Source organism: Phalacrocorax carbo, chromosome 7 (assembly GCF_963921805.1).
Source record: "Phalacrocorax carbo chromosome 7, bPhaCar2.1, whole genome shotgun sequence".
Lineage (NCBI taxonomy): Eukaryota > Metazoa > Chordata > Aves > Suliformes > Phalacrocoracidae > Phalacrocorax > Phalacrocorax carbo.
In genome coordinates, this window is record NC_087519.1 from 18877364 (window position 1) to 18903714 (window position 26351).

At 39.0% G+C, this 26351-nt stretch overlaps 2 protein-coding genes across 15 annotated transcripts in view; both read right to left on the reverse strand.

Moving 5' to 3' along the window:
- Window positions 1-3631, reverse strand: part of ANXA2 (annexin A2) — a 34586-nt gene extending 30955 nt beyond the window's left edge. The window contains exon 1 of one of the 2 annotated variants that reach the window (XM_064456637.1): window positions 3609-3631. The gene's annotated coding sequence lies outside the window, so the exon portion shown is untranslated. Of the gene's footprint in view, window positions 1-263; window positions 488-3608 lie in introns of those variants that run through there. The other variant, XM_064456636.1, reaches the window with a different exon arrangement.
- The window catches only part of ICE2 (interactor of little elongation complex ELL subunit 2), a 40987-nt gene continuing 18262 nt past the window's right edge, over window positions 3627-26351 (reverse strand). For 8 of the 13 annotated variants that reach the window (XM_064456633.1, XM_064456632.1, XM_064456630.1 and 5 more), the window contains 4 exons: window positions 21989-22073; window positions 21845-21895; window positions 20529-20787; window positions 16623-18419 (listed from right to left, as the gene is read on the reverse strand). In XM_064456633.1, the coding sequence (XP_064312703.1) occupies window positions 18228-18419; window positions 20529-20787; window positions 21845-21895; window positions 21989-22073 (587 nt within the window). In that variant the 3' untranslated portion in view covers window positions 16623-18227. Of the gene's footprint in view, window positions 3690-12453; window positions 14071-15282; window positions 15385-16622; window positions 18420-18518; window positions 18666-20528; window positions 20788-21844; window positions 21896-21988; window positions 22074-26351 lie in introns of those variants that run through there. The other 5 variants (XR_010373768.1, XR_010373769.1, XR_010373767.1 and 2 more) reach the window with 5 other exon arrangements.

Genomic DNA, 26351 nt, shown 5'->3' on the forward strand with positions numbered 1-26351 from the left:
GGGGGCAGCCTCGCCCGTCACGAAGCCGAGCCCAGAAAAGTAACGGGCGGGTAATGCCGAAAGAAGAGGAAAAAAGAGCGGAGCGCAGCACTAGCCGCAACCAGCCGCCGCCCCGCTCCGCGGCCGCACAGCGCCCACTCCCTTCCTTCCCTCCCTCCCTCCCTCCGGGGAAGAGGCTACCGCGGCCCGACACCCGCCCGCGGCCCCGCCTCCCCCCGCTTCGTGCCGCGCTGGCGGGGCAGGGGCGCCCCACGAGCGCTCACCTGGCCGGGGCGGGCGGGCGTGTGGCTCTGGCGGCGGCGACTGCTCTGGCAGCGGCGACTGCTCTGGCAGCAGCCCGGGCGGGTTTTTTTTTGTAGGGCCTGGCGGGCCCGCCCCGCCCCGGCGCCCCCCCCCGAGCCGGCGCTGACTCACCCGGCCGCTCCCGCCTCCCGCGGCAGGAGCGCGAGAGGGACGGGGTGGGCGAGGGTAGGTCAGGAGTGGCCTCTTCCTCCGCGTTCGTGGCCCGGGTGGCTCCTGAGGTTGCGGAGGAGGCGCCGGGAGTAGCCCCTGGGGCGCAGGGGTCGGGACTCAGCCGTAGCCACCCGGCCCCGCTGGAAGCTGCTTGCTAGCCGCCCACCTTTCAGGCGGGAGGAAAGCGGACCCCGCGGCGCTGCCTCGTGACCGTGGGGAAGGCAGCCCCCCGTTACCCCCTGCCCTCTCCCCTGCGTTACTGGGACAGCAGGTCGGCGTTGCAGCCTCTGCTTTGTCTTCCCCGACACAGCACGGCCGCGATGGTGCTGGGGCTCTCGGGCGTGGCACACCACCTCATTCCCAGGCACAGGGGGAATGCCACGCTGCAGCCCAGCGGCCCGGACCCCTAACCCTATGTCCCGCCCGCTGGGCGCTCACTGCCACCGAGGCCCAACTGCATCCTCCTGCTCTGGGCTCATACGCAGCGAACCGAGCTCCCGACAGTTTGCAGCTACGGCCAAGCCTGCTTCGCACCAACAGCGTTTAATAATCAGGGCTTAGAGTTCAGTCTGTGAATCCCGAGTACCTCAGCTGTGAGAAGTCTGAATAATATATCCGGCTAGCAATAAATGCTGGAGGACCAAAGCACAAGTTCTGCTCTGAGCCTCACTGACTCATGCTCAGACAACCCGGAACGGGCATGCCACACCCAGAATGGGGGGTGGGAAATCAGAACTTCTGCCAGTCTGAGTAGTAAAAAATAAATCACTGGTAACAAAAGCAACATATAGTTAAAAAGTATTTGCAAAACAAGATCTTCAGTTGGATCACTTTAGGTTCGTTTCACCACAACAGAGTGGCCAATTTACTGGGCATCAGTCTCAAATACTTCAGAAAAAAGCAAGCGCTCCCCATTCCCAATACATGCAGTTATTCCTGCAATTTAAGTGTGTTTTTTTTAATCCCCTGCAGGTGAATACCTTTAGGTAGTCCTTTTAAGAATACACTGTCACAGAGTGGTTTTGATTTTGCAAAGAGATATTTGTCTCTGCTGTAAGGGTTTTTTATAGGCATAGACAGAGGTAGAGGTGTCTTCTGGCAGACAAAGACAGTAAAAACGTTTTAAGCTTGGCCAGGTGCATAAAAACAGTGGTAGCAAAAGCAGGCAAGCACAAAACAGACACAAGAACATGGGCGAGGGACAAAGTAATTGCTGGGATGAAACAAGACCAGAGATACAAAAAAGGAGAATTAAGAAATACTACACTAGATTTCAAATGTCGCATGGAGGCAACAGAGTGGACAGGTGAACTGGTTACTGCAGGAGAACATGATGTTAACAGCCCTTTTCTGAATAAACAAAAGTGACATGAAGAGGATAGCTGTAGGAAGAGGCATATCATGGCACAGGGTTTTGTCAGAGAACATCATCAGTGCCAGTACTGCATGAGTTTGACATGTTAGCTTTCTTTTTGGCCAGGCCACTGGGGTTATTTCTCTTCATACTAATAAGCCTGTCTTTAAAAATTAATTTCTGGCTATTCCACTTCCACCAGTGTCTCACTAACAGTTAAACAGATAATTTCCCCATGCTTCTCAGATTTCTTAGGAAAAAAAAATCACTAGCAACTTGGAGAGGTGATTCACTGACCAAAAGTACTTACCAGTCCTAGAAGTAACAGCCATTCTGTACTGAAGTATTCGTTAGGGGCTTTAAATAGGGATAAGCAGCTGAGCAGAAGCCAGACAGACAATTTGCCTACTAATGGATACACAATCCCTCAGGAGTAATTTTTTTTACCCCCACCTCCTGTCAAACATTCTTAAAGCAAAAGCAGGAAAGCATAACCACAACACCCTCAGCTGAAGAAAGTATTTTCATATACATAGTGCCAACATGCAACATACAAGTTGCATTCCTGCATAAAATCTGCTGAGTCATATATTGATGAATTAATTCAGAGATGAACACATTCATTCTCTTAATTGAAGCTCCATGTACTTTCAGCCTGTTCCAATGACACTACTATTCCCATTTCCATAGAAAAATTGTTCTTTTTTTAATAACTCAATACTGCTTAAAATTTGAAGTAGCTCGTGTACCACCATTAATTTTGGTTAACTAGATCTTCATATGGACAGTTTGCAAAAGTTTTGATATCAAGATATGACCATTATAGCCACATTAACTGCAACAGAAAAAGATTTTCCAGCAATTCCAACAGCTTCAGAAAGGGAACAGAGATGTTGTCTCTAACATCTGACTTAATAATCAACTATTCAATCTCAGAATCACACATTCACCTCAGTTTAAAATAGACAGCAGCCTCTCTGAACTTACACAAGCTTGAGGGACTGAAGTAATTTCAAAAGAAAAAAGATTGACAATAGGAAAAAAAGAGCAACCATATTCAGAGTCATGAAGATATGAACATCATATTCAAACATATTATGAATTCCCTCAATTGCTATCTGTTTATATAGGTCAACTGACATCAAAGGCACTTGTACCAGCTGGGGAATCTAAGCAGTATGACCAGCAGAAGACATATTAATGCTTTTGGCAGACCAGCCAACCATCCCCTAATACCAAGGCCTGGTGATCCTGCCCATGGAAATACGATATAGTCTTCATAACTTTAAGAAAAAGCTCTGCAAACCCAGTGAGTTGAAGAAGGCAGCAGAGTGTGCAAATAGGAAAGACTTCTGTTTTCTGCCAAACAGGGAAAGGAAATTAATTCAATGGGAGAACAGCAGCCAAGTGCCTGCATCACTTTTTAAAATGAGACATAAGCTTGTAAGTCACATGGGTTATTTCTAAAGATTTACCCAAAGCTAGAGGGTTTGTACAGCACCTGTCACAAAGGGTTCTGGTGCATGACTACTGCTCTCGAGCACTACATTCAAGTAACTACTGTCACCATTAGGCTAGATAAAAGGCTGGGACATGGACTGCACTTAACACAAGCCCCATGTGTCTCTGTGCCTGCCTCACAGTTTACTGAAGAAACATGCTGCAACTAGCCTGCAAGTAAGGCAGCGCCAAGAAAGATTTTCCAATTTGTTTTCACATTGCTTAGTCCCCACACCCCCTTAAAATATCTGCATAAAAGGTCATATTTCAAATAACTGGCAAGTACTTCAGCTGCAATTACCTATTTGTGATCTCCAGCTTCCTGCATGCTGACCACAGAAATCAGAGAGAGCACTTTTGTTGACTGGAGCTCCCCAGAATCCTGTGGATGGAAAAACAAATGTAATTGTGCTAATTGCTCTTCTTCCCTTCTGACAGCTCACTGTGACTGGTTCATCCTATACTCTATGGACACGCTAAGGTCCATTTATTCCATCTTCTCAGACTCAGTGACATTACCATCACTAACTGTTCCATTATTTTGTTACTGCTTAATATTGTTAGATACTAATTTTATCTTTTTTTTCCCTTTCTCTCTCAATTCAATATACCATTGTTTTCCACCTCACCAACACCTTTGATTTTTCTTGTCATTATCTTCTTCTTATGTTATACTACTGGAGGCTTGATGTGCTTGAGTTTGAATTCTTCTCTGATACAAACTTTATCTTTGCAATCATGTTAGTGCATACGGGGTCAACTCTGGCTCGCGATAGATTTTTCTCTTCACTTCTGTCCCTGATTGTTTGGCTCCTTAATCTACGCAGATCTTGCTCACACTCCTTCAGGATGCTGCCTACGAAGAATCAGAGATGCATTAACACTGGAGTTATGAAGGCTACAAATCTGTCAGTATGTATTGCCTACTTACACTTCTTTCTTGGGGGAGGGGGGGGAAGGATCAGGTCAAAGGACTTTCTGGTTTAGGTGTGGCTGAGCCTTTATGTACAGTGTTGCTTCCCTGAAAGTGCTATGTTGCAAGAGGGTAATATAAATTCCATTCTGATTAACATAAGGATCAGGCAGACCTCTGGGTGTTATTTTTGCACCATGGTTATTTGGTCTAATTTGGGAACTGCCAAGATACAAATACACATAGATTTGTTATTAGCACTTAGAGTAATCACAGGTTACAGAGAAAGTTAACTATAACTTAAAAGTTATGCTAGTTGGGTTCCCAGGATAAAAACTTGGCAAGTTATTATGTCTGTAGCTATAGGAAAGGAAGGAGGACTCATGAAAGCACACCTAGACTGCATTAGTAAAACTCTGAACAGTGAAAGTGTTTAACTTGTTTTGGGTTTGTTTTCTTTTTTTTTTTTTTTGGGGGGGGGGGGAACATGCAATGTTTTTTTGTTAACATCCATAATGATTTACTTTAAATCTTAAATCTGTAGTTCCATTGTATGATTTTGAAAAATAGACTGAATACCAGAATACCAATGCCATATTTTATCTAACACAATATCAGAGAACCAGACATCTTGTTATGTGTGCTACCTAACAACCTAAGCCCTTGGATCAGTTCTATTCTGTTCAATCTCATTCCTACGCTACATGCACATTCCTGCACAAATGTTATTCTCCACTCAGAATTTCATTTACTTGAGATAATCCCTTTTAAAGAATGAGACTTACCTCTGGAATGATCTTATGTGCTAGCCAGATCTCTAATATTTTGTTACACATGTATTTTACAAATGAAGCATTACAGTAAGAAAGGTAGGGGGGATTTGCTAGTTCAGTCTGGGTACAGAGAGGGAGTATGCTTATGAATAGGACATCCAGGTTAGAAACTGGACACCTGGACTGTATGCCTTGCAGTGCTATGTGATCTTAGACTGTTGCCTTCTGATCAGGTCCTGTCTTTTGACTGTTAACTCTTCAGGACAAAGACCAAGTATTGCATCTGCTAAAGAAAATGCTAAACCACCTAAATGACTTCATCAACATACAGGAATAAATTAGATTCACCAAATTGCTTCCAGTTTATATTAATCTGTTTCATACAAAGTCCACATTACATGAAAGCTGACGTAACCTTGTTTAAAGGATATATTTTCACTATCATTTTAACTGACAAAGATGTGGCAGCCATTATGTTCTACAGTTACTTCCCACGCAGGATATCGAAGCGCTTCACACCTTACATCAGAACCTGACAGCAAATACTTTTCATGGCTAGTAAAACATCTACCTTTTTTTCCCTCCAACTGGCTGCATCTTGTACGTGACTTCCAAAAGTCTCCTCATATATCTTAACATTGTCTTATCACTGGATTTGTCTTCAGCTACTTCTCAACTCTGTATCTGCAAATTAATTTGTCTGCTGTTCAGTTCCTCTGACACTTTCATGCATGTCCAACCTTTGTTTCACTGCTAATTTATTTTCAAAGATTTTCCTCATCACTGGTGTAAATAACACCATGATCCTCATCCTTTTATCTTGCAATCTCAGTGAATCTTTCACTCTCAGCGTATGGGCACAAACAGCTTGCCTCCACAAAGAACCAGGTGCCTGGGTGACTTGGGGTCTGAATCAAGACAAGGGAGTAGCAAAGCAGCTAAGACTATAGTTACAGGACTTGGTCAGAAAGAAACTCCTTTAACTATGCACAAAATCTAATAATGATGAAAGCTGTGTGAGGGCACTTGTACAGCCGAATTAAAGTCACTACCAGTTGCCAAAATCCATAAAGTCTGAGTCACCATTGTGGAATCCCATGGCACTGGCTGTCCCCTGTTAACAGAATACAACATGGAATCATCTATGCTCACAAGGAAGCAAGATCCTTTGTTACTCTTACCTAGCTGACACAGATAACAATATGGGCCAGCAACTTCAAAGGTGCAGTATGCTTGTTTTCCTCATGACTCAGTCCAGGCTATTACATCTTCTTTCCTTCTCTTTGGCATGCTAACTAGAGTAAGTCAAAGAGTATTCAAGTGACACAAAGATTCAGTGAGGAATATGCATGCTGAACAAATGGCAACCCAGCAGTTCAGATACTTTTCTGTTCTTTGGTACACATCCATCTCCTCTGGCATACATTCATCATGAGTATTAATAGTGTCTGGAGTTATAATTCAATTGCTAAACTAAAACGTGAATCACTAGCATTTTTGGTTTTTCAGTGGGCCTCACAGGAGTAATCATCTAGTGTGTGACTAGGAGACGTTGCCTAGATACATACATAAACAGAAGTGAAACACTTGCCAAATTCCTTGTACTGGTATTGGTGGTGTAACCAAAGTGATGAAATTAATCAAACAGAGATGTTGTTATATTATGGGAACGTGGAGTGTACGAATCAGTGTACCTGTTGATCTGTATTTTAGTCCCTAGGTAATCATTAATGTGCACAAAACAGTAGACAATGTGCTTCTGTCAGAAAAAGATGACAAAATGTGGTTTTGTGTGGTGGACTGAGAAAACTGGCCAGGACTGCCAAGATTAAGAGCCAAGAAGGTAAAAGGTAATTCCAGCAGGGGGAGATCGCGACCACCAACTCACGGACCACCGACCCAAGTAATACCACCTACTCAGAAGAGAAAAATGGGAAAGGACAACTGAGCCTGTGCAGCTGTTTACATACAGAACGAGCAAGTTTGTACCAATCAGTAGAAAGGACAACAATGAATATGTATGAATATGTAAATTTTTGATCTATAAATTGTATGGGAAAGGTGTGTAAGGTATGCATGTTAGGAGGAGCAATCCCCCATGCATCCGGCACCGTGAATAAAGAATGCCTGCTCTTTAATACTAAACTGGTGTTTAAGAGTTGTTTCCGATTTTACCCGTTTTTCAGTAACAGTGCCATGAATAAACTCAGCGTCTTTAGACTGAATGAAACCATCGCAGCACATACAAACAGTCACTATATGTGTAACCGTGATTCAGTGAACTTCCTCAGTCCCTCAGGGACTTCCTGATGCCCTGCTTGATAGCCAGCTGCCTTTTTTTATCCTAAGATCATGCAATCTGAGATAAAACAAGGGCTGTAAATAAAACAGAGAGGTAACTCTCTGTTCTCAGGTTATCATTAATACCTTCAAGCAGTTTAATCTACTGAGGGTTGGAGAGTTGCAATTCCATCTGAATCTAGATATCACACTGTCTTTGGTCCTATATACATTAACAGGTTAAAAAGACATGTCTAAAAACTACTATGATGAGTTCAGCCTTCCCAGCAATATCAGCACAATGCTGCTAGCATAAACAGACTACCAGTCTATATTACAGCATTGAGAGAGTTTTTGAACCCATTTAGATGACACAGCACTTAAAACGATCACAGCTGCCAGCTCTACAATAATGTTCCCCAGACTGCCACCACACTGGAAAACACTGTAGGAAATATCACTAGTGCACATAGGAGCCCCTGACATCATCCAGAACAGACCAGCATGAATAATCACTACAGAGTTTGGTCTGTCTGGCCAAAGGACAGAAACAGCTATAAAAGATGGAAGCTGCCAAAAGTCCTCAGGAATCTTTCCTAGGAATGGTGTTAAAACGTTTTATGTAGGACTGAGTCAGCTCTGCTTTGTTGTTTCCCATCATTACATGCTTTTTCCACTTTAGTGACTCAGAACGCAAACAGTCCCATGGTTTGGATTAATCTCCTCGCCTCTGCCAAAGTACAAGGGAGGCTGTCACCCCTTAAACATGTCCCTAAGAATCTTGGGGAATAATTCTGAAAGTTTTCAAGGAATCTAATGAAGCACCATCTAAACTTACACTAAAAATCCTTAAACAACTGGTTCCTATAGCAAATCTGCAGGCTGGTAACTGCATACTGCAAAAAGTATCTCCTTTTTCTTTAAAATCATGCCACCTCTGAAATGGCCCATGAAAAAGAACTTAAAAATCACTTGCAGAATAAAGTTCACTGACAGAAATCAGCATATTATTACTACAGCAATCTGGAACACAGCTGTAAAATATCAGTTAAAATCAATGATTCTGTGAGGAAACAGGAAATAACAGGAATTTTTTTTGTAGTTTTTTTATTATTTGCTTGTTTTAAAGCATGTTATAGTACAAAATAACATAAAACAGTATTTTGAGTAAGTTCTTCCATGATCTGACCTTCATTACCTAATTATGCTCAGCTGAGGTACTAGCTGGGGAACAAATGATGCCCTGCAACACAAAGGAATGTCACAATTTTTTGATTAAATATGACTGTCTACACTGATGCCTTTTTGCCCTTTCAAGTGGCATCTTAGAGCTTTAGATAAAATTTAAGGCAAAGTAACTTGACTTCAAAAAAGGATGTTGATTGAGTGAAAGGGAATAGCTGTTATGAAAAGATTTGTTTCTGCCAGGCAGGTTAAGACTTGCTTTTTCAGGTCAGAAGCACAGGTTTGAGTTCTAAAACCAGAGCTCTCCCCCTTCAATGAATCAGAAAAATATATTAAAAGCTTATTGTTTTAGCATGGAGTACATATAATACTTAACTTTTTCATTAATGTTTGCTTTCAAATAAGCCTACAGCAAACACTTCTAGTTCAGCTAGACAACTTTCACTGCTGTGTCCTGCATGCTAGTAGCTGGTGCCCACACAGGGAACAGATCTTTAACCTTTAAGGAGATGAAAGGAAAGGCTGTAGTGACAGTACAAATACAGATAATCTTCAAACAGGTCATCAACACTAATTTATTTATTTTCCTAATGCTACTATAATCCAGGAAGTCATGAATACAATACCAAGCAGCCATCACAGTGCGTTTATAATAGCTGAGTTCAAAACAGCAGAGGAAGGGAGTGGAAGTCTAGCTGACTGATCAACAAGAACAGACATGGAAGGACAGACAGCTGTTGTCCTTTCTGTGGAGCTAGAGGCTGTACCAAAGAAAGCCGTCAGGAGGGTTTTTCCAGTATAGAAGGCTAGAACCCAAAGTTTAAGCCAGTCTGACATGTGCACACACACACACACAGAGAAAGTAGCATGAAACCTCAGCCATTTAACTTGACTTTTAAAAGCCAAAGAAATGTATACAATATTTTACCTTCTCAGTTTGTCTATTTGGGCTGGTAGAAAACTGATAAATGAAAGATAATGCATTCGTTTGATAAATATGATGTTGTGTGAAATATCTTCCCTAGGGAAAGCAGGAAACAAACTTACTTACCCATGCACCTGCATACAAATTTACTGCTTGTTCTTAAAAAAGGCTGTAATGACAGGTCTATTGACCCATGAGTTTCTTTTTCTCCAGAGATAAAGACAGTGTCAGTACAATATTTTCTCCGGGTTTCTTAACCGAAACATGCATAGTTAATATATGTTATTAAACATAATAGCATATGTTAACCTAAACATCACAAGTTTTATCCACCTGGATTAAACAAATCAGTCTAATCAATCTTACTGCTCATTTTGCTTAGGTTACCCTCAAAGAAGCCAAGAATTTCAACTCTGATGTTAGCACTTGTTAATTTGGAAATTATTTAAAAATTTATTCAAAGTAGCATGTGTGGTAATTGTACCTCCTTTTAATTTTATTACTCTTGCTATTAACAAAGAATATCCAGAGAGTTGTATGAGACTAATGTGCTGCTCCTGTCCATCAAGGAAACAGAACTGCACAACTACAGCACTAGATATGCTACCTACATGGTTCTGAAATGGTTTTGACTACTGAGGTAGTTTTTAACATGGCTACATTACCTGCTCAGCAGAGGGGATAAGAAGCAATGGGGTTCTGACAGCTACCTCCTTCCCTCTTCTTTAAGCTCAAATTCAACCAGACTACTAAAATATTTGTTGGAGCGCTCTGTCTGCCAGGCAGTATAGCCCACACTAGACAGACTGACAAGTGACTTGTTTCAAGGAATTATTTTGCATTCTTCCCCATTGTTTGGTTTTGTGTGTGGGTTGTTTTTTTTTTTTGTTGGGTTTGGTGGTTTTTTTCCCCCTAATTTTGAATTGCTTGCACAAAGATTTGATAGGTGGAACTTTTGAATGTATAGAAACATCAATTGCAGCAGGCCTGGCACAGGATGGCACTCATGCTATTCACTCAACTATGGGATAGACAAATCTCATCAAATTAAAGTAAGAACCATGAAGAGACTTGAATTATTTTCAAGCTTGCATCATTACTCCAAATCTGATTTTCAGTGATGAAATTAAGTTTTAAACAAATATTCTCATTTTATTCATTGATGCGCTTAAAGAGTTTCTGAAAAATACACTAGAAATATTGAACTCAGAATTTGGCTACATCAGTTATTTACAAGTTCATTTACAGAAAATCTTAATGCTGCTCTTTCTACACTGAAGTATACCAGAAGGGAGAACTAGCATGAGAAGAGCTAAGGAATCTCAGTGAAGCCATCTATGCTGCATCATTCCTTTAAAACCATAGCATGAATGCACTAAGCAGCAGTTGTGGTAGCACCAAACCTTAGGGGAGGCAAGATTAACAGTCATGGGCAAGACTTTATGGTAGATGTATTTGGGAAAATAGTCACGCTCTCGGGTATACAGATGCATCCTCAAGTCAGAAAATGAACCTAGAAACAGAAAGGTAAACTCTAACTGAGAGTAACTGCTCCCAACAACTGCTTCTGTGCCCAGATATATAAAGTTTGCCACTTTTTACTTCAGATTCAGGTCTCAAAAAAGCACTAGACTTGTCAAAACTCTATTTTTGTTTTCTCACAGCTGATCACCTAGAGGCACCTGTGTATAAACTGTGGAAGTGTACTATGAGATCACAATAGGTCTTTATAAGGAAATGCCCAAACTTTCTGAGTATATTCATGCAGAGGATGGGTAGTAACACCACTGTGACCTCCCGAGGACTGCCTTTAGTGTATGTTGAATAGATAGGGAACAATCTGACTTAATTTGGCATTACTTTATCATCTTTGAATTGTTTTGTTGAGGAATTCATTGGCTCCTTTTCTGCCTAAACATACAAATCTAACTATTCTCACGGTGCTCACGCAGGTCATTCCTAGTGAACAACTGACTGAATTTACACATCATCATCAGTATCTCTAGCTCTGAGAGTCTTACGTTTCTTGTTTTTCTGAAGGCATCTCTTTCTAAAAAGCCCACAGTGATGCAATAATTCAGGATTGCCTGAAAAAGGCAGTGATGGGGAATGGAAGTGGAGTCTATAGCTCTCACAACAAGGCAAAATTTTGAAAATGTAATCTGAGTCACATGTCCCTGAGTATCAAAAGGCTTGAAACACCCTTAAAACACTCAAAGTGCTCTCAAAAGTATATCAAGGTTTATTAAAACTCACAATTATTTTTAAACTCTAGATTTTTAAGTGTCAAGAACATTACCTTTGTGCAAAGAGTTCTGACAATATCTGGCATGGTAGAGTTTGCTCTTTTTCTTTCCTCACTAATTGTATTCATTTGACAGCAACTAAGAAATGAGAGACACTGATGGGGTATGTGCTTATTCCTAGCCATTCACGCTGCATTACAACAGAGGAATCTCATGCACATGCGGAAAACTGTTTATCTGAGTACCTCTGAGTAAGTTTTAGTGAAACTGAGATGTATTCATGTATCTTTTGGAAAACTTGGCTCTAGATATATCTGTGTAACTAATGCGGACTACCACCATCAAGCTGAAGGAAGCTGGCTTGGCTGATTGGATTATATAGCTTTAGTCAACAACATCAGTACAGTTTTTGTTTTGGCTCTTCTGAACAAGGACATTGCCCATTGGAAAATAAACTAACAGTTTTCCTCTGTTAGTGCATTCAAAAATAGGAAATGTACACTTGTAAAAACATGCTGTGAATAAACAAAATTATGTGGCTACTATATTTCATTTAAAGAACCAGGGATATATTGCTGGGTTCTGTAAAAGTGTGTGCCCCCTCCCCAGTTACTATTATTCACTTTTTTCCTTTCTAATTTTCAGTTAAAAGTGACAGTGTTTTCACTATATATTGAAATATTTTAATCACAAACAATAACAAGAAAGATTAAGTTTCCTCTGAATTACCCTTACTGTTACACTTCATACAAAACTACCATCTTGTGGAAGAATGGGCTTTTCATGGCTTCCCTCCCTCCCCCCTCACTGGGTAAGCATCTCACTCCACAGAAGAGATAAGTTTAATAATTGTAACACTAAATTTTTATACAAACAGTTTAGAAATTGGCAGTGTATTGCTGCAGTTACATAAGAACAACAAAAAATATCTTTGCAAGGTATAGGAAAATGGTGTCTTGGCAATCTTACAGATAGATGGGGACTGGCTTGCCTCAAGACATAGTCATAAGTAAAAACAGCCTTGAGATTATCTACAGAGACCTTCATAAGGCACAGAATGGCTAGGATCAGCTTTTTGTCAATGACAATCCTCCACCTACAAGCTAGATAGGGCATAATTCAAATGCTCTGTGCTTAAATAGACTGTCACCTGGCCACCAAAATTGTTTTCTGGCATTAAGAAGGAAATTTAGTTTGGGATATATAATACAGCAGCGTATCTTTGAAAACATTTTCATGTAATAATTTTGGCATAGAGTAATAGAATTTGAACTTGCAAACAAAATCTAAGAATCTCTGCAGAAAAATACAATTTAACAGCAACTAAAAAAAAGCAAAAATACTTTTAGCACAGAGAAATATAGCATAGCAATCAATAATGCTTCTGGGAAGGACCACGCCTGCACTTGTATAAAAGGCTGTATTTTGTTAAGAAAGAAGGACCTTAGTTATGTAACTTCTCAGAGAGACATCTGAGAAGGTTAGGGATCCAGTCAGACTTAGACGGGGGAGAGACCTAAAATGCTCTGATTCCTTCTACTAGAACTAGAGGCAGTGTCAATGGAGGTCAGCACTAAACATTCTGAAAGACCATGTCTGAACTGATTTTTATATTCTTTTGGAGACAGGCTGCTATTTAAAATACAAGGCAAGCAAATCAGAAGCAAAATTAGTACCTCTTCAAACGGTTCAATGTCTGCTACTGAACTTCACTGCACCTGATGGACAGAGTCACCAGCTGCTGGCAGCTCTGACCTGCCAGCACAGGAATGGATGTCTGGTCAATTGGTCCAAGTTCTTTGTGCTTCCAGTTGCTAGGCTACGTTGGAAGTCAGAAAAAACATAGTAAATCTATTCCTAACATGTTTTACATAGTGTCTATTGTATCCCTAAAAGGTTTTATAGTCAGAGAAGGTGAAGAGGTTTAGCCAGTCACATACAGGAATGAAAGCAGTTTGTAAGGGATTCATTGCTGCCTAGGGCAAATAAAGTTTGAAAACACTTATTACTGCAGCAATAAAGTTAGATTTCACAACCAATATCCCATTGCAGTTATTCATGCTAAGATAAAGAACTTTATCAAAGTTCCATGGTTTTGGATGTATGTCCACCAGTAATCTCAAATGCCAAGTAAGAATTCCCCCTCTAGTCCTCCAAAACTAACTTCAAACTGCCTGAACGTGACACAAAGCTATCAATTTGATCGCATATCAAACACCTGTGAATGGAGAGAACCAGACTTAATATCAGTGATCTTATATAGCATGGGAAACCTCATGTTCTCAGAAGGTGTCTTCCATTTCTAGTGAGTGGTTAGTGGCTCAAAGCTGAATGAGCAGTCGGTCACATGCAAAGCTTCTCAGGGGTTGATACTGGGTCCAGTACTACTCAGTATTCTTGTAAGTCATCTGGATAACAAGATGGAATCAATCTTCACCAATCTGCAGGTGACACCAAATAAGGGGAAGTCAGAATGGACAGATGAGCCACGATCCAGGGACTTAGGCTACACGATTGGGCCAACAAGAGTTGTATGAGACTTAGCAAAGATAAAGTCCTGCACCCAGAATGAAATAAACCCAAGCAGCAGCACAGGCTGCTCCATTAGTGCTACACTACAAACATCTGGACTGAAAAGCTAAGGGAGAACTGAATACAGAGATCCCTGTGAAATCAGTTTGACCAATTCTCCAGCACTTAGAGCTTCCTGTTCTGAAAGACAGGAGAGCACATACTTCTGCCCTTTTATGACCAGGTAAATCTACATAAAGAAAATAAAAAAATCTAACGAGGGAAAATACAACCAGAAGATTCTTAGACTAGGTAAGTTGCATCCTACCATGCACTTCAAATACATATTTAAAATATATTATTATAATACAGGTTGACAAAAAGTAGTAATTACATTTAAAAACAACCCATATAAATTGCACCATAAATATGCACAACCCATTCCAAACACAGAGCTGAAGAGTGACATTATAGGACAGGATTGTGAGATCCATGGAAATTTTTTTCCCTGAACTCAGAGTGTTGGGGCCATAAAAAAGACCAGTATTAGTTAGCTGTAGAGCAACAGTTATCCGGAGACTAAGATACAGGTCTGCTCACTCTCTTCAGCTGTAGTTTCCTGCTTCCCACAGCTTTACAACCTGTGTTACATCTAGGAATTTATATTTTGGTGGCATCACAACAGTCAGCCTCCCCTGTATTCCTTCTTTCTCCCGCACAAGTAACTGTCGCTTCAGGAGCAGCCTTTATAAAACCAGCAACCCAGCAACTAATATCCAGCAGATTTTCTGGCTTTACTGAAATATTTTTTACCAATTATTTTGTTTAGCCATTTTCTTTTTTTCAGATTTCAGATATTGCTGCCTGAAATAAACATGCTATCCCCTTTTCCCTCCTCCTATCAAACCCTTTTAAATAGAATTTTATTTTAGAAGCACATATAAATGGAGTATACTTTTGTACAACATTTGCCTTGAACTGATGAGGGACCATCAGCATTTAACAACGTCCTGCTCTCAGAACCATTTCACTAAGTAGACTTTTGCTGAATTGTTATTAGAGAAAATAACATAATTTGATTTCCCAACGCAGGCATCACATTGGATTACAAAGTTGCTATTTAGGCAAAGTAACAAACTCACATTAGATTTTAGTCCATGACACTTCATAATCCTACATTTTTATTTCACCGATCATGGCATGTTGAAAAGCAAGGCAATCTTCTGGGAAATGAGGATATCTGGCTGCAAGAAAATCAAGGACATCTTGTCTTAATGCTGTTTTCAGGCTCCTGTCTAAAAGGACAAGTTTTGGGCCTCATATGGTGTTAAGATGAGCATCTCTTCCCACAGAACCTCATGAGAAATAAGATGTTACCAGGATGTGGCAGGCTACAAAGACAAATTACATTAAGAATTTTACCCCTACGACTCCTGTTCAGACATAGGAAAAGGCTGTGATATTAGATAGGAGGAGGAGGTAGTAATTGCCAGCAGAAACAAATTACTGTTTACCTCTCATGTCCATGCAGATCTGGAATGCCTCCACAAACATCTGTATGACAGAAAAACGCCCTACTTTTACAACCAAGAGCAATCCAAGTGACATTGTGCTGTGCCAATATTTAAATCGCACCCCTTGGGGAATATCCCCAAGAATCATTTTCACAACCTCAAAGTAATGGAGAACAGCAATTTTCTTTCTTGCATCAGAAAGCTTGTTGTATTATAACTTGCATGTAAAAATTGTAATTTGTGTATGAATTTTATGAATCTACATGCTGCATCGCCATGACAAAACGAACAGACCACAGTTCTCAGTAGCACGCATTCCACAGAAATGAGAGTCAAACAAATACCACCGCCCACCCATGATATGTGAACAAAACCAGAATCTTTCAGTTAACTCATCTTAGGGAAAATTACTGCAGTCCCACTTAGTCCAAAAAGATAACAAACAAAACAGTGAATTAAAAAGCCGTCTCGTGTTGTGTATGAACTACGGACTCCCTACCTATTCTAAGCAGACAAGAAACTACAATTAGCGCACTATGACTAGCAGCATACTAGCGTAGTATAGTAGTACACTATTAAGAGAAAGATGCCAGTTTTTTAGGCATGGAGATACATGGACAATAGACGATAATCTTTTAACATGAAACAGCATCAAGAAACTAAATTCGATACAAGCCTGGCAAGAGTTTTTAAATATACAAACTGAAAACTGCTTCAAATCCTCACATAGAGTTAGTTATCCGGCAAAAATGACTCACAGCTAAAGTATTCCTATTATGAGAGGTTACGAAGTCCATTTAGGATTTCATATCAGAACTACTTGTAATTTGCAAACAGCTCTACCCCAGTTCAGCTTGTCATTAGTGTATCACTGTGGCTAAAAGCAGCGGTGGCCCCAAAAAGAATAAACTGAATAATACTGTAAATATATCTAACAGTGGGGAGAAAAAAAAAATCAGAAAATGCTCTGTAGTTCACAAAGAATGGTTTTTAATAATAATTCATTGTTTAAAACTCCTTTAAAAAAATATTTGTCTTCAGGATTTTATAACAGGTATACCTCAGTAAACAACAAATATTTTTTATTTTCATGACATTGAAATATGTCAAGCTCCAGTGAGCAGAAGAATGCTCGATCAGATGTGTGTACTTGGTAACTTCCTTAGTCCAAGTAAAGATGTTCTTCCAAGTCTTTTAAGGCCTTTGTTTTTCATGTTAGCAATTTAAGCATGCATACAAACAGCTCTCCAGAGCATCGTCCAAACAAAAATTGGCTCAGACATTTTGAAATAGTTGTGTTGTCCAAGAGACAAGAATTTATTGGACTAAATCCTGAAACTTTCAAGAATTCATGAGCTATTCTAAAAACAATACTCTTAATAATGGAAGACATAAGCAGAAATAAAAAAAACATGAAACAAAAGCAATGACAGATAATATATTTTTCAAGCCTCAATTTCAATGACTGTTTCTGTTTAATTCTGTTTGATGAAACACTGAAAGTATGTCCCATAAAATAGCTGTAATACAGAGAAATCTTCCCTCAAACAGTCATGTTCACTACAAACACATCACAGAATAAAATGCGTTTATATAGTAACATTCAAAACAATTAACTAGGACACTTCATGTCATCACATAGCTTGGCCTTTTCATAGACGGTAAGTCTAAATTTCAAGCAAATTGCTGATGTACAGCATAGTCTAGTTAGGTTTCTGGAACAATGACTAAGACCTCGATCCAATCACTTGTTCCTCTAGGCAAACCTTAATACCTCAGGTAAGGCCTACTGCATATGAGTGTGCAATCTGATATGAGATTTAGACTGCAGCCATTCAATAATACAATAAATAACTGCAATATTCATTTTTGAAGACACTCCAGAATCCAATGGAAACAAATGGAAACAAAACAAATAAAAATTTGTTTTGGGGAAACATAAATGTATTTTAACTCTTTAGCTATACTCCTAAGTTTCCTAGTGCAAATTTATGGCACATACTATTCAAATAAACACAGCTTTTGTTCCCCAAACCTCATTTGTTACACCATCCTAAAAAGAAAATGTATTTTCATAAGTAATTTAGAAACTGGCAGTCACTATGTGTAAAAAAGATTAAGTAATTAAATATCAGTTGTTCCCCTTATGCACATTACACAAAGTAAAACAATTTAAAAATATGTTAGAATAAAAATCTGTAGTGATTCTGGAAGAATTAAGAAAGCTGAGAAGTTATTTTTCTTGTTGTTATGAGATACTGCTGTCAACCACTGCTTCTTTCTTCAAGCTGTATTTTTTCTAAAAAAATCCTGAGACTGACAGAAGATACTCTTGCCCCCTAACCTCAGCTGTAGACATTAGCCTTTTTTCTTCTGACTGAATTTGAGATTTTCACTTGAAATGTGTCCACTAAGGTAAGAAAGGGTTAAAGGTTTATAGAACTTTTCAGCTGTGGAGCCATTTCTCCTGCCAGCTTGTTCTGGCTCCTTTGAAGCTGTAAGAAAGCCTCAGATTTTTTGTTTTGTCTTGTCCTTCTCCAGGCCATACTTATCACAGCATGATTTAGCTACTCCTACTTCAGCTGCATTTTGTTATACTTCATTTTCCACTTTTTCTTCATCATTCTTTGTTTGCAGTAATAATTCTTCAGCTTCTTTGTAGCCACACCTTCATTTCTAACAGACTTAGCTTGATTGCCTGTTGTTTCCAAAGCTACTGGCCTTCCCTCATAGGGTGTGTCCGACTGTCCTTTCACCCCAGTCATCTAGAGAAGGGAGAGAATAAAAAACAAACAAAAAACCCACCCCACCAAACTAGAATTAATAATCTTAAATCTGTATTAAGCACAAACATATACAACTACCTTCAGAGAACTGCCTTCTACTTCCTGTCATTCCAGCCAGACTCAGAGGCCACATCTGGGCTGGGCAACAGGGACAGCTGGTCTTCCTGTCACCAGTGGGATCTGACCACTCCTGCCTCTTTCTTGCCCATGTGCCTGGATTTCCTTCTGGCAGAACCCAAAGCGCAAGAGAGAATTAAGAACAGATGCACAACTCTATTTTGCCCTCATATGAAATCTGGATGTGGCTAAAATGTATAACTTGACCTAAAAAGCATCCCACAGCCCACTAAGCTAGGTATGTGGCTCTTACGCAAATGAGTAAATCTATGCTGAAGAAAAATAACATGTGAAAATTCTCTTACTTCTTAAGTAAGGTTGTTCATTTTCAGTACAAAGGAGTAAGCCATCCACACACAATTTTATATTTACATCTGAGACACATAAATTGTATTTTCCTAAATTAAGGTACTCCCATGTGCCTACACAAAGTACGTATGCCTCTATACAAAATAACAGATTACTCATTTCAGAAACAGTATTGCATATATATGTGGTTATGAATGTTTCACTGTACAGGGAACAGAATAGTGATGAGAATTTAAGTTTCTGTATGTCAGGGAAGCCACCCAAACTGCAATGAAAGTTTCCTCAGAGGTGAAGGAATTCAGAGCAACCAGAGGCAGGTGATCAACGGCATTTTGTGCGACTGAGCTAACAGACGACCGAAAGCAAACCTCATTTTTGCTGCAGAGAATCACTGTTATCCCTACACAAGCTTCATTTAAAATCACAAACATCCAAGAACAGATCCAAGATGCTCCACCCTAGTCGCTGAGATGAGGAATCAGTAAATTAAGACATGAAAGATTTCAGAGTGGCATGAGGGGACTGAAGAAAGTACTTAAACTTTCAATATGGAGTAATGCCATTTGGTTTTCTGTCTTGCCATACAATTATCCCACACCTAGTAACATAAAAGCTCTGACAATTTTTTTTGTGTGGCTGATTTGCTTACAACCTCTCATCTGCATGAGATTTCAGGTATCAAATATTACAGTTGAGTGCTCATTACTGTCCTCACAGAGGAAACACTAATCTGGATCCCTCTCCTCTACCCGGCTATTTATTTCACTAAGCTAGTTAGAATTTAGTATCTTAGCCATCAAAGACATGTTGGGCTATTTCAGCAGAAACAGACAAGCTCAAGATTTTGAGAGCTGGGGGAAAGACAGAGGGGCAAATAGAGATGAAGGTGGGATTGAAAAAAAAGGAAACCAGGTTAAAAGGTCCTTCCTGAAATTGTTTGAAGAAAAATTACATCAACAAAAAACACCACCATAAAGGCAAAATTAGAAAATCCTTATAAATGCAAATATTCTATGTTTCAGCTCTACTGCAAGCCTATAAATTAAGAAGCTTTTAATTACGCCAAATGCTACATTTTTTTCCCCGTTCAAAAGTATTATTAGTTCAACATTAAAGATGCAAAACCTCACTTTGAAAGAATTTGGCTATCTAATGGGGTGTGGGGGTAAGTGTATTTAAAAAAACCCCCAAGGTGTCACAGAGAACTGCTGTAAGAGCTCTAAGAGATACAACCTGACAGTAGAATTCACCTTACCTGATTTTACCTGTCTACAGTTGTGCTAATCATTACTCCTTGAGTCATCAGAAAGAAAATGACAACTCTACAGCATGAGTCCTACAATCTACTGAAGAGGCCCATCCTGGTGTGGAGATGCATTTTACAAAATACTCCATTTCTCTCTGTTAACAGCATAATGAGCTTAAACGTTGTGGTGGTCCGTCCCGTCCCTGCTTGGTATTTTAATGTTTAAAGTTATGTGAGATGAAGCTCACCTGAAATATTTTTCAAGAAAAAGGTATTCCTGTTCTTGGTAGTGGATCCAGAACTCTAAATGGTCCCTCTGACCCCCAAAGATGACAGATAAATAGACAAGCTGTATACTTTTGGAATAGATTATTCCAAAACTGCTAATCTATTTTTTCATCAAGTGTGATACTGACCTTCTGTTTCCACATGGCTTCCCCAGGGGCAGGTGGAAAGGTGCATGGAACTCTTCCATGATTCATGTGATAGGGCAAAGGGAGGCTGGGATCTAGTGGCACCCATGGGACTGAAAGAGTGGCAGGTACAGTAGGCAGATCACAATGAGCTTTGTGTAAGTTATATGATGCTCTCATTGTCTTGTCAAGAGAACTCTTGTAGATTCCAACTGATGAATCTCCTGCAGCATGAGTTAATAAGTAATTTCCCTCCTGCAAACTAAAAAGTTAAAAATGAAATATATTATTTAAATGTCTCTGTTTTGTTTCATCTGATCAGGATAGCTACTGAGTTCTTAATGCATCTTAAAACATCTTTAGAGACTTACTTATCAATCCCTGTTTTATAAAAAGACTATAGACAAAAAAGTGTGAATTAAATTGTATTGATAAATACAGACTAAATCGTGTGTTTATAATGTATTCACAATGTACTAATTTATCATCAATCTACATATTGTCATCATATTCAACAAAACATTTAAGGGTACACTGAAAACCATCCATATTTGGCAAACTGTAATTATTTAACCAGTGCCTTAAAAAGTATAATGCATATATGGACACAGAAAACAGATGTGCTTTAAACACATGCAGGATTAAACAGGTTTTCAGGAAGGCAAATGTCAACCAACTGCCCATATCAAGAATCTTAGTCACAAATCATGAAGCTACAGAAATGATCAAGTGTAGTAAAACTCTTCTGTATTTCTAATTAAGAGGCTTCACACACAGTACAAGAAACCTGTTTCACACACAAAAAAATTAAAAGACAGTTGCAGACATAAAGCCTTGAAGTAGCTAAATAAATAAAGACAGGAAGGAGCAAGAGAAAGGTTGCAATGTTATAGAGAGACACATATGCTGTTGTATATGTTGACTAAGCTAAGCAGAAGGGAATATAAACAGCATTAGTCTTTTTTGTTCTTTCTACAGACTAAGCAAAAACAGAAGTCCAAATTTTAAATGTCAGCCCACACACATAATATTACAACCTGTGAACTGTTTAATCAGCTCAGAAGTGTCCAGTCTTCTCTCTTAAGTGGTTCATAAAAATCAAGTTCTTATTATTTTGTGTCATTTATACAAAACCTGTAATCCTAAGCACATTTTTACACAGTACTGCATTATGCTACGCTAGACCTAAAATAATCTGTAAAATATTTCATGTATCTGCATAAATAAAAATTAAAGAGTAGACAAGCACTCTACGTTAAAAACAGGATGACCTGGGTAATACTGCAAATAAATACAATGAACAAGAACAGAGCACTTACTCAGACACTTTCTTCAAAATGTGATGAAGTATATTTAATGAATTCGCAGGCCTGTGAAAAACAGAAAAAATTGCAAGAGTAGTAACTTGCAAGGCTTGTTAGGGTTTCAAATACATTGCTAAAAAACCTCCTAAAAATACTCACTTAATCAATCCAAGTTTTTCTCTTAAAGTTTCTGGAGAAATCTTTTCTAGCATAATAAGCTTTGATGTAAAAGCATCAATACGTCCTAAAAAATATTAATTCAATTAATACACTAAAAATAAAAGAGAACAAATGCAAAAGCATAGTTTGCAGACCTAATGCACTTTAAGAGGAATAAAAATTTCGCCTTTTTACAGTGTAGAACAGCAAAAAGTATTTATCAATGTTGCACAATAACAGAAAGTAAAACGTATAGATGCACAGACATCTGCATTTGGGCTGTCTTTCTATATCAGGAAGATGGCCATGATTCCAGCAAATCTTACATCTTAGGTGATGCCTGGGATATACAACCTCATTTTGGCACGGCCTTAATCTCACCTGTTGGTTTGTATCTTCTCAAGTTTTTTTGATCCTCACCACTATGCTTCCTCACTGGACAGATCATGAAAGTTTATCTTTTACAACAAATTTACTTTTGAGTTTAATATACCTGTTTTTCTATTCTGATACTTATATAAACAATTGTGTTATTGAACAATTTGATTTTGTGGGGATTCTGTACCTTCATTTCTTGATCCCCCCATGCCCCCTGCCTGAAAAATTACAATTTACAATTCAGGTCTTGTTCATGGCAAATCATTAAACGCTATTGGTCTTTGACAGCTAGGAGCATCAACTCAAAGCTCTCCTCATCACATTTTTGAAATAAAGGCTGACAAGAACAGTCTAGCCCATGTTTTCACTTGATAAGCAATAAAGATCGTTAGCATAGCTTGTACACTGATGTAGTGACTGTGCCTTCCCTACAGGTTCTCTCGCATGTTGAGGTTGTCCCAGAAATCTGTTCTATTCCAGCTTGCACAAGGAGGATGACCAGAAGGCAGCATAATAAAATACAACCAACTCAGTGGAATTTACTGCCTTACTACAGATCTGTTCTCAAAGAAGTGTAAATGCTTCAGTTGTACAGTTAATACTGCTAAATCAAAGCATTTAACATTCCAAGTTCAACATTACTAACAATTTGTTACATGATGCGTAAGAAGACCAAGTAAGAACTCTCATTTTTAACAATTTTTTTTAAAAATGCACCAGGGCAACTCATTTCTTTTAGACACTGTACATTTGTTAGTTTTCTTGATACCAGTATTTTGTGCAAGACTAAGCAGCTACATTTAATATTCTGCATTGCTGATTAGAGGGAAAAAACCTTGAAGTCATTATATATATAAAAAAATTTTTTAAACCCCAAAGAAAAAACAAAAAAACCAAAGAAAAAACCAAACAAATAACCACAAAAACACCTTTGTGCTCTCCATTCATTATCAGCCTCTCCTCAAATCAGAAACTTCTCCATTTCTAAACTCATTGACAACATAGCTGAGGAAAAACAAACAAACAAAATCTATGAACTACTCATACTTAATTTATATTACTGTGTCTTATATTTAAGAAGTGACTGATTGAAAACACTTGACATTCAGTAAGCTGCCCATACAGTAAGTACTTATTTCCAACCCATTTTTCAAATAATCTATACTTAAAGGTTGATAAAGGTCACTGTTCAAGTGACAATCAACTATTCTTTTTGCAGTAAGTTTTGTTTAGGCACTTAATGCAAATAAGTGAATAATGGTTGGGGTAAAATGCTGCCATTAATCAGCAAAGCTTATCACAACTTTATTTACTGCTTAGATCAAATACAAGTCTCGTATTTGGGAAACATTTCACAGAGGTTACTCCCTTTGCAGATGCCGGATTTCCTATTTGAGTAGCAAGGGGACTTAAATCAACAATGGAACAAGGTGCTCTACTAGCAAGAAGAGGGCAGCACTCTTAACTTTGTTCGATGACAGTATCTCTGCTTTTGTGCAGGCAATCACTACCACCTTTGAGAACATACAAAACAAAACAAAAAAATCCAACTTAATATAACATCTTGCAATTTCTGCAGGAGGCCATAGTCACACTTCTTTTTCCTTCTCATCTCCTGAGCTGGCAGCTCTGCTGAGTCACTGCGCTGAGCTACGAGATTCCTCCCACAGAACAATGCTGGACAATTATGGGGCACGGACCAAGGTCCAAAGAACTCTCTCTATCCATACTTACTTGGCAATACAAAGGATGTTTGGAGACAGTGAATTAAGTTTTTTCAAGATCCAAGAACTCCTAAGCAATTTAACACTGAGATCTGCTACATGCTCAAAACTTCCATTTTAGAGGCTTCAGTTAGGATCTATACAGCCAGAACCATCTGAACAAGAATGCAAGTCATAGATACTGTGCTGGTAATGGTAAGATCAGTTTTCAAACAGTAGGTCCCTACTTTCACACTCATACTGTGTGGCTATTTCAAAAAGAGCAATAAGTCTATGGCTCTACTATGGTTGATTCAAAAATTCCTTTATTATAGGACATATTTCACTTAAAATAATTTGAATTAGTGCAATCCAAGAAGTCAAGTCTGTCTTTCTGCTTACACCAAACACATGATAGCAGTAGTCTTCTAAGTTTCAGGTATCAGATTAATGAAAAAGCATGGGACTTTCACCCCATTTTAAGTTGTCCATAATACAGTGATATTATCACCCTTAAAGAATTGTCCCTGAAGTTTCAGGACAAAGCTTTCTGTTGCAAAGAGCTGTCTAACTGAATGAGGAAACTTGCAACACTGTATTTTTCACAGCTCCCCAGAAACACAAACTGCACGGCAGAATTTCATAGCTACCTTCCAATATTTCTCAATAAGAGTAGAAAGAATCCTTGAGTAGAATATGATGATAGCTTCTTATTTAAAGCTGTGGTAGGTGCTCTTTCATTAAATGGATCATTTACTTCCATGTATTTTTTTATGTGGAGGTAAATCCACTTTTTATTTACCTCTATTGGAAATTACATGGCAGTACCGAAAACCTGCAGTCCCCAATTTGCTTACCTGAGTAAATCACATATTCTGTCAGTATCAAAAGCTGGTGACATGCTGCGAGGCCAACTCTGTATTTGTAGCAGACATTTATTTTTATTTTTTTTTAATAGCATAATAGCAGTGGGAGGGGGCCTACCCCATATGCTGGGAGTACTAATTTACTGTGCAGGACAGTGAGAACCCACAGTAGTCCTGTGCTTCCTCAGAGTGCGCAAAAGGAGAACCCCTGTGGACCCCAGGGTTTAGTGCTGGAAGAAACGTATCTGAGAGCTGACAAACACACACCACTGGAACAACCAGTATTTCTCAATCCCAAAGACTCTTTCTCCCAAGCACACCAACAGAGAGAACGAGTTGGAGGCCCGCCAGCCTAGGGCTCCATGCCTGTTTTGCGGCTAGCAGGCATCTACAAAGAAGACACTGAGGAACCTCCGTATCAGAAGGGGATGGCTATTTATGCCAGAACAACTCCTGCAGCATGCAGCCTGCCTTCTCCTACACTCCTGAGAGCCTCTATAAAAAGGGGTGTTAGCTGGATGAGCCGGTTGCAAACATCTGCACAAGCCATGCTGTAACTGATGGGAGATTAGATAGATGTGCATTTAGACATGCATTCCTTCAGTTTGTGTACTTTGTAAGCAGATTAGCCCCCTCCCTAAAGTTTCACAATTTCCTAACACTGCTTGAGACTCTGTAAAGGTTAATAAAAATGTTGATAAAACTTCCTACAGGGGGCTAAATTTCAGTGCAATTCAGCATACTGTTCTGTTAGGAAAAAAAAAAAAAAAGAGAGAGATAAGAAATGCTTCAAGTAATGTACGTTAAAATATAATTAGAAATGGAAAACAGTACATAATTAGCTCTTTTGAAGATTTTTTTTTTAGAGAAGGGAAAAACCACAGCAAATATTGCTTTTAAAATTTACAGTTAGAAACATAATTTCCATTAAATATGAATGACAAAGATACCTGCAATCAACAAAACTATAACTTCAAATATATTAGATTTCACATAAACCTTTTAATTCTATGATAGGATGCAAATTTTGTATGTAAAAGTTAGGAAAGAGAGAACTCAGCATTCCTAAAATAGTATTCTGATGTGAGCCACCAACAGCAAAAGTGTAACTCGCACAAGTGGAAAGGTTAGGCAACCATAGGCCATAACAACTGTAAAAACCAGAATTTTTTCTACAACACGAAAGTGAGGCAGTCCCCACTGTAGAACATTCATTCACTGTACAAACAGGATGGCTCTCACTCCTTAGCAAGCGCCAAACATTCTAAAATGCTTTTTGACTAACCACTTTGTTGCAGATTCTCCCTTTTAAAACCTTATTAATTACAAGATAATTGGTATCAGAGAGCTCTCCATATACTAAAAGGGTTGTTAAAATAATCTGCCCACATTCTTTATATGCATAATTTTCATTTC